The sequence below is a fragment of the Onychomys torridus genome, chromosome 17 (assembly GCF_903995425.1).
Source record: "Onychomys torridus chromosome 17, mOncTor1.1, whole genome shotgun sequence".
In the NCBI taxonomy this organism is placed as follows: domain Eukaryota; kingdom Metazoa; phylum Chordata; class Mammalia; order Rodentia; family Cricetidae; genus Onychomys; species Onychomys torridus.
Window position 1 is genome coordinate 1,261,832 of NC_050459.1, and position 10,769 is coordinate 1,272,600.

General features: G+C 56.9%; 3 protein-coding genes across 3 annotated transcripts; 2 read left to right on the plus strand and 1 right to left on the minus strand.

The window, feature by feature from the left end:
• The first annotated feature begins 164 nt into the window (after positions 1-164).
• On the plus strand, positions 165-2,762 carry Tgfbr3l (transforming growth factor beta receptor 3 like). The gene is made up of 6 exons (XM_036166869.1): positions 165-209; positions 579-752; positions 831-1,151; positions 1,617-1,731; positions 1,817-1,975; positions 2,205-2,762. Exons 1-6 carry the CDS (start codon positions 165-167, stop codon positions 2,267-2,269), a joined length of 879 nt encoding a protein of 292 aa, XP_036022762.1. The 3' UTR covers positions 2,270-2,762.
• Positions 2,763-3,858: 1,096 nt separating this feature from the next.
• Snapc2 (small nuclear RNA activating complex polypeptide 2) lies at positions 3,859-7,266 on the plus strand. The gene is made up of 5 exons (XM_036166486.1): positions 3,859-4,078; positions 5,106-5,225; positions 5,359-5,427; positions 6,044-6,416; positions 6,515-7,266. Exons 1-5 carry the CDS (start codon positions 3,896-3,898, stop codon positions 6,838-6,840), a joined length of 1,071 nt encoding a protein of 356 aa, XP_036022379.1. The 5' UTR covers positions 3,859-3,895; the 3' UTR covers positions 6,841-7,266.
• Positions 7,267-8,716: 1,450 nt separating this feature from the next.
• On the minus strand, positions 8,717-10,333 carry Ctxn1 (cortexin 1). The gene is made up of 2 exons (XM_036166507.1): positions 10,131-10,333; positions 8,717-9,728 (listed from the first exon to the last, which is right to left on the minus strand). Exon 2 carries the CDS (start codon positions 9,706-9,708, stop codon positions 9,460-9,462), a length of 249 nt encoding a protein of 82 aa, XP_036022400.1. The 5' UTR covers positions 9,709-9,728; positions 10,131-10,333; the 3' UTR covers positions 8,717-9,459.
• Positions 10,334-10,769: the final 436 nt, after the last annotated feature.

The window sequence follows — 10,769 nt, forward strand, 5'->3', positions numbered from 1 at the left end:
GAGATCAACCTGTATAGACCGTTTTAGTGTGCACATAAGTGCAAGCCTGGATGCACACAAAATAAGAGATCATCCACCATCACCTGTTGGCACTGTCCTTTATTTGTCTGGGGCCTTGGATCTCTGTTGAACAGAAATTCCCATTCCAGTTGCCTGGCTGGACCATGGATCTGCCTTCTAGGGAGGGCGCCCTCCTGACTACAACAGATGTCAGTCAGCCCCCTACCTCTCCTTAGTGGCCAGTAGGTCGTAATGGATCTCTTAGACTTTAAGATTAAGACTCTTGCTCTAAGACTTAGAGCAACCTAGATGGAGCAGAGTACCCTGTCTTGATCTTGCCCTGCTGAACAAGGGTGTATCCCCAAATCCCTTCCCCTGGTCTGCAGGTGGCAAAAGAGGTGGGAGGAGGGAGCCCAGCTTTGTGCAGGTTTTGACTACTAGGCAGTGATGTCATTAGGGCATACATAGTATTAACCTGGAGAGAGTTTGGCACACAGCTGAGCAAGGGTAAAAAGACCATCTGTAATGTGTCCCTTTTCCAAGAGAGGCAAGGGCTGGAGGTGGAGGCCTTCCCCTAGAAGGAATGCGTCCTCCTTACTCTGTGCTCCGTTTCAGCACCCCCATTCCCTGGGGCGCCTGGCCCCTGGCTGCGCAGACCCCTTTTCAGTCTGGATTTATCAGACACAGAGGATTCATTCCCTCGCCGCACTGGGCCACTGGAGGTTCCGGCCGACAGCCATGTGTTTGTGCAGGTGCGGGCGCCTGAAACACCGAGGGTGGGTGGGGAGAAATGGGGACCGGTCGACCTTGATGGCGCCTTGGTTCCTCAGGCAGCCCTGGCCCGTCCTTCACCGAGATGGGACCTGGCCCTGCACCGCTGCTCAGTAACACCTTCCTCACGCCCGGCCCTGGGGCCTGCTCTGGTGCTTCTGCGTGGGGGCTGCCCTGCTGACGCCTCTGTCAACTTCTCACCACCTCCACACCCGGATGCTGCTCGCCCCACACGCTTCAGCTTCCGCCTGCGCCCGGTATTCAACGCCTCAGTGCAGTTCCTGCACTGCCAGATAAGCCGCTGCCGTCGCAGCCACCGCCACCGAGCTATCCACCAGACACCGACGACGCCTCTTACCCCGCCATCGCCACCATCGCAGGTGCGCTGGCAGAAGCAGTGATCTGAGCACCCACGGAAGATTCTCTGTAGCTAGCCACAAGCGTCTCTGGCAGCCGAGGGAAGCAGAGTGCTTTATGGTCTGGGTTCCTCTTAGGATGGGTACTGAGTACAGAGCTACCCCTCATGGATCTACCTGCACAAGGATTCTCCAGGAGACAGGAAATGCAGAGCATTAGGCTCCGGGAGCCTTGGGTGGGAATCTAACGTTCTTTGAGGGCTGGAAGACTGGATGCAGAAAACTGTGACACGTCCAAACTGATTTGGGTGTCTCACTTGGGACCCAGAGGCTGGCATATTGGGCGTTCTAGGGCTGAAACCACTTCTCTGCGTAGGGGTTGTGCCCAGGAGTCCTGTGACTTCTTAGCTCTAGTGGAAAGCTGGAAGTTTAAGTCCATTTTAGGAGCTCTGGGGGACCTGATGTCTGGTTTCTTCCCTCCCAACCCAGTGTCTGCCTCAAGGTGAGGCATGCTCGGGCAGCGGTGAGAGCCATGGTACCGACAGCCCCCACCTGCACACTCTGACGCAGCCTATCGTGGTCACAGTACCTCGTCCACCCCCTAGTAAGCTCACAAGCAGCCCTGGAACTCGGGTGGATAATACAACCAGGTCCAGGGCCTGGTCTCAGCCTTGCACACACCCCCACAGGGCCGTCCAAGAGCCTCCCAGGCAGGGCCGTGCGTCCAGAGCCGCCCGCTCCAGCCGCTGCAGCCCTGGAGCCCGCGCCGGTGGTGGCGTTGGTGTTGGCCGCGTTCGTGCTGGGTGCTGCGCTGGCCGCTGGGCTCGGTCTCGTCTGCGCGCACTCAGGTACCGACTTCTGTCCCGCCAGAACCCAACACCTATTTCCACAGGTCCAGAAAGCCTGTTCTCCATTCCTCCCCCACGTTGGCCCCGCTCCCTCTAGGTGCCCCATCATGCTGAACTTTCTGGGATCCGGCCCTCGGGGCTAGTACACTGCTGCAGCTCCCACCAGGGGGCGCGCTTACCCTGGCGCAGTGCACAGGCATCCCCTATTCTAGCCAGCTTCTTCTTTCAGCACCTCCAGCCCGCGGCCAGCCTCCTAGAGCTTCGCCCAGCGGCCCCCAGATCCAGAGGCCCTAGTAGGCAGGTAAGTACAGGGTGCGAAGGAGGCGGTGGTAAAGATCCTTCATAGAGTTTACCCATTGGGCTCCAAGTAGTTGGTATGTTTATTAATTTTTTTGAACAACCTTCAGGCAGCTACTTTTATAATGTCCATTAGAGATTTTTTTAAAAAATGAGGCACTTTTATGAGGTTAAGTGACTTGTCAAAGGGGGAGCTGGAAATAGAATTTGGGGGATGGGGTCACCAGCAGTGAAGAAATGGGGTTCTTAAGATTTGAACAGGCACCAGGTAAATGCTAGGGATTTAGACACAGTTCCTAGTCTCACACAGGTGCATAGATTGATGGAGGAAGCCAATGCCTGCTGGGAAAACGTGACCTGGTGAGCCTCTGCCACCTCCTCTCTAGAGATGGCACAACCCAGTGAGGTCCTGCGATGCATCCAGCCATGGATTCAGAACCCTTTGGGAGGACTCCTACACATCTCTCCTCCCTCCCACCTTGTCCGTGCTCCCCTGGTTCAAAATAAATGTCTTACCTGCCTGCTAACTTCTAGTGGAGTTAATGAGCTCCCAAGCTCGGGGTGGCGGGGAGGGCAGGAAAGGGAGCTCCAGGCCGTGCCTGGGAACCAGAAATTGGAAGATTCGTGGCTGGGAAAGACAGATTGGAGGGCACGACTCCAACCCCGATGAACACATATACCCAGCGAGAGTCGGGGGCCCTTTGCCTGGACCGGAAAATTACACCCAGCCTGGCCAGCTTAAGTTTAAGCTGAGTCCTGCTTTCTTCCTCCACTCCAACACCGCAGCTCACCCATCTGCAGACCCTGCCTTCTTTCAGGACTCTTGAACCCCTCCTACCAAAACTCCTCCTCCTCTGCACTTAAGCAACAATAGAACTTCCAGGTTTAGTTTACCAGTGAGGAAACCGAGGCTCAGCAATACGAAACCACCTTCGCCAAAGTCCCCAGGGCTGTCTACCCCCATAATCCAGACCTGTTATTCTCTCAAGCTAGGCTTTCACTATGTAGCCCAGGCTAACCTTGAACTCAGTAGTCTTTCTGTCTCAGTCCCCCAAATGCTGGGACTAGTAGTCACCACTTCCGGCAAGCCAGGGTTTGTTTGTTTAGATTTATGTGTGTGTGTTGCCTGCATGTATGTATGTGCACCAACATGCACGCCTGGTGCTTGAGGAGATCAGAAGAGGGCATCGTGTCATCTACAAGAACAGCAAGTGAGCCAGGTGTAGAGGTGTATGCCTTTAAATCCACCGTTCGGGAGGATCTCCGAGAGTTTGAGGCCAGCCTGGTCTACATATCCAGCTCCAGACCAGCAGGGATACATAGGGAGACCCTGTCTCACAAATGTCGAGCCCAGGATTTTTAGGGCAGCTGCCCACTTCTCTGCGAAAAGGGAAGCACACGGTACGGGTTTCATGAGTTGGCTCAGGAACATGGGGTCTCAAGTTTTGGCTCCAGCTCATGAGTGACATAAAACGCAGATAAAACTCGAGGATCCTCCGCCAGCCTCAGTCTCAGCAACTCCTCCAGAGCCACGCCCCACTCCGTCGTCCGCGTAGTGCTTTTTCAGACCTTCAGAGCCTCCGTAGTCCCGCCCGCTAGGGAAGAGACCGTCAGCGCTCCGGCATGAAGCCGCCGCAGCGACGGCGGAAGGTCCCGGCCCGCTACGTGGGTGAGGCTACCGGCCCCACGGCTTGGAGCCCCCGCGAGATGCGGAATCTACTGAGACTTCTTCAGGCTCGGCGGGGACAGCCGGAGCCAGACGCCGCGGAGCTGGCCCAGGAGCTGCGGGGCCGCAGTGAAGCCGAGGTGGCGTCCCGGGCTGGGGGCGGGGGGCACGGCCTGGCCGAGCCGGAGCGGGCCGAGTGGGTGGGGCGCTGGGGCGGAGGCGGAGCTTAGGGCGGGGTTAAGGTGGAGCTTTGGAGCCGACCTGGCTGTTTAGGGCGGGGCCACAATGAAGCTTAGGGGAAGGCCTTGGAGAAGCTGGGGTCCGGGAGCTTAGGGGCGGGGCCGAGAGGGCACGCTGCTAGATTGTGGGTCTGTCTGTAAGTGAGACCTAAAGGAGCTGCTGGGTGGCGGCGGCGGCGCACGCCTTTAATCCCGGCACTCCGGAGGCGGAGGCACTCGGATCTCCGAGTTCGAGCCTGGTCTCCAGAGCTAGCTCCAGGACAGCCAAGGCTACTCAGAGAAACCCTGTCTTGAAAAACAAACAAAACAAAAGTGGAGCATGAAGAGGTAGTGCGTGAGTGGGTAAACTTGGGAGTGGGGCGAGAGCAGTGGATGGAGTGAGTCTGTGGGTAAGGCCGTGGAGAGGAGTGTGGGCCGGAGAAATCAAAGGCGCGATTGAGCAGAGTGGAGGTGAGTGGAAGTGAGGCTGGGTGGAGTTGATAGTGGTGGCATATATGCCCTTGATCCCAGCACTCAGGATCCCAGCACTAGTTCAAGGCTAGCCCAGTCTACATAGTTCCAGGACAGCCAGCACTATTTAGAGAGCACTGCCAGAGCTATATAAATCAACCAAACAAAAAAGTTGGACAGAACCAAAGTTAGTATGAAGTGAGATCCTGGAGATGGGGTGGAGTGGAAGTGAATAGGTTAATTCTCTAATGAGCAAGCCAAAACCCCCCGGGGAGGAGCAAGAACAGGCCTGGCATTTACATTTTCATTAGATAGCTGGTCACACACTGGGTCCTTGGCTTGAGTCCCAGCAGTTTCGGGAATGTGCAACACTGGGCACCGGGATGGGGAGCAGCAGCAGTCCCTGAAACAAGCAAGGCAGTAGACTTTAGTCTTGTCTGTATTTCTGAGCTCATAGAAACCGTGTCCTCCTTCCCAGATCTGCCGATTTATCCAGCAGCTCAAAGGTCGAGTGGTCCGTGAGGCCATTCGGAAGATGCACCCAGGAGGCACAGAGAGTCCAAGGCGTCAAGAAGCACAGCTCCCAGCCCCTATCGAGGTGAGGGCCGCCCTAGGCTGGCTCCTGAAGGAGGAAGGATAACCTGGTCAGAGGAATCCAAGGAAGGGCAAAGCTTGGGAGACTCCTGGGGTCTGTGCCCTAGACTAACCATGTACCTGCTGGCTTCACCCAGGTGTGGATGGATCTTGCTGAGAAACTAACAGGCCCAATGGAGGGAGCCCTGACTGCAGCTTTCTCCCAGGTACACCCACTGACCCTTGGCACGTCAAGGGTATTTATTACAGGACATGAGTGGGTATGGCCCAGTGATAGAAAGCCACTGGGTTTAGTCAGGCAATGGTGTTGTATATAATCTCCAAATTTGAAGAAGAGACTTGCCAGTGAGTTCCAGGCCTCTCCTGCCCCTACCCAAAAACAAAAGTAAAGAAAAATGTAGCTCTGGGCCGGGCAGTGGTGGCGCACGCCTTTTATCCCAGCACTTGGGAGGCAGAGCCAGGTGGATCTCTGTGAGTTCAAGGCCAGCATGGGCTACCAAGTGAGTTCCAGGAAAGGCTCAAAGCTACACAGAGAAACCCTGTCTCGAAAAACCAAAAAAAAAAAAAAAAAAAGAAAAAAGAAAAAGAAGAAAAGGAAAGGAAAAAAAGAAAAATGATGTAGCTCTGGATTCTGGCCCTTTTCTGTTGCCAAACCAGTGACTCCAGTGAGGCATCGATGCTGGAGTCATGGTGTCTAAGGGCATCTCTTGTGTGGGTCACCTTCAGAATGGCAAGGAGGATTTGGTGAGTGGGTGGAGGTGGAGGTCTTTAGGCCCAGCAGGGCAACAGAAGATGAAAGACGTCCCCTTCCTTCTCGGTTAGGTGCTCACCATTGCTGCTGCAGAACCCATCAGCCTCCTGCACTCCAAGCCAGCAAAGCCTACAAAGGCCTGTGGAAAGCCATTGCTGTTCTTGAGTACCCAAGGAGAGCAGAAGAATCCTGTCCCTGAAGCTTCTGGGCCTGGCCCTGGGACTGCCGACTCCACTCCTGAGGCCTCTGCTCCGGCCCCTAAGGCTTCTGATGACAACCCTGAGGCCTCTGGCCTTGCCTCTGTGGTTACGGTCTCTGATGCCCCAACCAAAGCCCTGGCTGGCCCCTCCACAGAGCAAGACTTCGTCGTGGACTTTGAGAAGATCTACAAGTATCTGTCCTTCTCCTCTAGAAATGGCCATGGCCCTGAGCTCTCAGCAGCTGGTAAGAGGAGCTGGGGAGGAGAGGGGTCGTAGTGGGGGAGGGGAGCTGGGGTGCAGAGTCAAACCGTGTCCTCTCACCCTTCCCTTTGCCTCTGTCAGAGTCAGCTGTGGTCCTCGACCTGCTCGTGGCACTTCCAGAGGAACTGTCCCACCTGCCTTGCACAGCCCTGGTGGAACATATGACCAAAACATATGCTCAGCTCACGGCCCCCCAGACCTCTCTCCCTAGTGGGCAGAGCCCCAGGCCTGGGAATGAAGATGGAGGGACTGGTTCCAAGGGGCCAGAGGAGCCTGACCACGCCAGTCCTCAAGCTTCTGAGCCCTTAGAACAGAGGCCGGCCTGGCAAGAAGTTGGGGTCTGCCCATTGAACCCATTCCTGGTACCCCTGGAGCTTTTGGGCCAGGTTCCCGCCCCTGCGAGGTGAGGAATACAGAAGACCAGATATGCTGACTTCTGCCTGGAACTTCAGTCCAACACCACTTACTGGGTGGCCAGGGAGGTGATTGTGGAAGTCCCTGACATGGTGTCCAGCATCTTCAGATGCTGCCTCAGAAAGGGAAGTACAGTTGTAATGAATGGAGATATAGAACTCCGCACACAGGCAGAATTCCTAGACAGACAGACAGACAGACAGACAGACAGACAGACGGACGGGGCTGGCTTCCCTAGCCCAGTTGTGCCTTGTTCTCTGCTGTGGGTACCATAACAGCATCATCATCTGTTTCCTGTATATGCCCTCCTGAGTCTGTGCTTGCATTTAGAATCTCCTAGCTCAACTGACCACCGTACAGTCCTCTGCACTCTTTTCGGGGTGTCCTGTAACTTTCAATAAAGAAATCGAAGCAGCTAACTGTGCTCCTTTCCTCGTGACAAAAATGGGAGAAGGGGCTCTGAAATGACAGTTTGGGAGCCGGAGCAAGACGCCAGGGAAGAGGGTGCTGTCCCTAGCAAAACTGGCGCCTGGGATGGTGAGCTCCTAGGGTAAGATGCTTGGTGTGCAGCCTGGCGATCTGAGATTAACCTCTTGAACTCCTTCCTGTAAAGGTGAAGAAAACAGTTCCTGAAAGTTGTCTGAACGCACATGCTATCGCATGGACACCCACACCATGCACACAAACATACAATAATTTTAAAAAGCTATTATCTAGAGCGGCCTTAGTTTGGCCATAAAGAGCTCCTTGGTGACTGCATGGAGGTAGGCGGCTTTTGACGAAAGGAAAGCTGGCTGGCTGGTCTCATGTGGGACAGTAGGGTCAACGTATCAGAGCAAAACAATGATAGAGCTACAGATGTCTGAAGCTGGCAGTGTGGCCAGCCAGATGGAGCAAAGCCCTGGTTCCAGGGAGGGAAGAGGTGGATTCCTCTGGGGGACTAGCAGAGAGGTGGAGGGAGAAGGGAAAGCCCCTTCAAGTGGCCTTGGCGCCTCAGCCACCCTTAGAAATGAAGGGAGGCAGAACTGGAGGGGCTTTAGGATAGTGTGGGTTACAGAGCTGGGGAGGGGAGTGGCTGGAGTCGTAGCTGAACCCCAAGACCCCACATTTGCCTTTTGCTGTTGGGCTTCCTACCATAAGCTCCAACCGCCCTGTGAGTATAAAGTACAGGACATGCCCGGGAAGCTAGGCCTCTTTTGGGGGAGCTAGGTGCCCTGCCATGACAGCACCCTCCCCCAAGCCTAACGAGTTGTCTGAGAGTGAGTAAAATTTCTGTTCCCTGAGCTGTGCCTTCGCCTGGCTTTCCTTTTATAGAAAGGCTCAATTCTCCCCACACACATTGCACACGGCTCCCTGAGGCTCACAACACATCTCCCAGGCAGACTATGGAGCCTAGCCAGCCCACTCCATGGTCACAGGCCCACAAAGCCAAACCCACAGGTTCTGAGGCACACTGGATGGTGGGGCTCAGGCTCAGCAGTTTGGTGTTTGGAAAACAACCTCCAGAATAGCTGGTGGTACCCCATCCTAGCTCCCCATAGTCCCCAGTGACTCCCTGGGTCAAGGGGGAAAGAATGTGTGTGTGTGGGTGTCTCAACTATGCCATGAGCTAGGGGGATGGAGATGACTGTTAGCCCCCCCCACACACACACCTCCAAAGCTACTGAAAGGTTGTGTATGAAACTGGGTATCTGCAGGACTAGGCAGCAGTTAAAACAGCAGATCTGGCTTCTAATTTCAGGTCAATGGCTTGTGGCAAGTCGTTCTAGCAGCTTGGACTGCAGTCCCCTGGCCTGGAGAATGGGGATCCTAACAGGGGCTGGGCTCTTTCTCACAAATTCCCGGAAGCAAAGAGGCTAAGCACAGGACTGGCTAACTCAGCACTCTGCTTGGCATGCAGTAAGCGCTCAATAGTAGCTTTTATTATCATCTCCATCATTCAGAAGCAGGGAGGAGTGAATAGGCGAGGGAGGATTGTGGGGACATGGAGTTGGGAAACAGGAGGCAGAGGAAAGGCACTCTAACCTGGGCTGGGGCTGGGGCTGGCATAGGCCTGCTTGTACTCCTCCTGCATAAAGTGCCAGACATTCTCTACACAGCAGCAGCCATGGTGGGGTTTCGGGGTCTGTCTCTGGGGCAGGCTGTACCATGCATTGTAGGTAGGCAGCGTCCATAGTGAGCTGAAGAGAGCCTGCCCGCCAGGGCCAGAACTCAAGGAGCGCCTTGACATTGGTGATGATCACAGTAGGGGAAAGAAGAAGGGCATAGAGGAGTCCCAGGAAAGGATGTAACACTCATGCCTGGTAGCTGGGGAAGGTTGAGGTTGGTGCGGGATGATTCGCCCACTAGGGATACAGAGTTTAGGGAACAGCAGTGAGGATGAGTGTGCAGGGAGAAGGGGACAGGGCAGATAAAGGCACCAGGTGGGGTTCTGGCCCGGCCAGGAAGGGAGATGGGCGGCTAAGGGGGTAAGGACTGGATTTCTCCGAGCGCCTTCAACTTCGGGCTAGGGCATCTGGGGTACAATACTGAGGGCAGTCCAGGCTTGTGGCATTCCTCCACCGGGCCGGCCCTCTCGGGATCAGAGGACCGGCCCGGGACCAGGTGCCCCCTCACACCAACGCGTAGTCGAACTGCCCTCGTTCGAGCGCCTCCTTGTGGTCGGTCCAGGACGAGGCGGGCATGCGGCTATAGGGGTCTAGCAGTATGCGCACACAGCGCACCATCAACAGAACCAACACCACGAGCAGGCAGAGCACGAAGGCGAACACAGTGCGTTGCTCGACGTCCAGGCCCGCGCCCACCGGGGGCCCCGTCGACGGCGGCAGCGGCTCCGGTGACAGTGTCCACGCCGCGCTCATCGCTCACATCGCCGCGCGCCCTGCGGAGAGAGGGGTGCCCACCCCGGGGTCCGCCGGGATGAGGCTACGCCCTCCCTGCACCTCTCTCCACCCCTTCTGGAGTCGCCCCTTTGCAGTATCCTCAACATCGTCCCTGTCCGTGCTGCCGTCTCCGGGCTACGCCCATGCCCAGCCTGTGTGCTCCGCCGCCACAGCCACGAGGGTACCCAACTCTAGCAGTGCTGGCAGGTGGGGTCGCTGAGAGCCAGGATAGGGCTACTCAGATCCGCCCGGCCCGCGCACAACAGGTGCGAACGCGCTGGGCCGGGGACCCGAGCTGCACGGTTTAAACTGGTCCCCATCCCGCTTCCTTTGTTCTCCGCGGCCCAAGACCCCCTCCCCCACCCGTCGCCGCCTCCCCAGTCACAGCGCGCCCCCCTCACCCTTGGTCCTAGACGGGGACCGGCCGCCCCGCAGCCCCTCTCTCTCCCGGGACTCGTGCGCTGCTCTGCTCTGGTCTTCCCGGGGTGGCGGCGGTAGTGGCGGAGGCTGTGGCAGCCCCGGCTCAGCCCACCCCACCCGCCCCTGGAGCGGTGGAGACCGAGGGAGGAAGGAGAGACGCGCGCCAGCCGGGCCGCCGCGGCTGTTCCCATGGCGACGGGGGCGGGGCCGCGAGGGTGGAAGCTGTGCTGGGAGCAGTGCCTGGGCTTGTGACCCCGCCCCGGCCTGCCTACCGGGAGACTGGACCTACCCACCACTGGTGCCCGCAGAGACAGCCCCAGCTCCAACTCCCAGAGCACCCAGGACCTCACCAGGGCGTGGGTAGTTGCTAACCCCCACCACGGAAGCCTCACCCTGACCTCCGTGTCTGTACCTCTATTCTTCCAGGCTGACCCCTCTTCCTCATCTCTGTTTTAGGAGGATCCCGATGCCCCTCCAGGCACCGGCCATTAGAGTTTAAGCTGCTCAGTCTCAGGCAACCCCCAATTCAACAGATACCCCAGATAGCTAGGGTGGTTATTCTCCCCAGAAGAGGGCGGCACCCTACCTGGCTACAATCCTCCCCTGACCTTGAAGGTCTC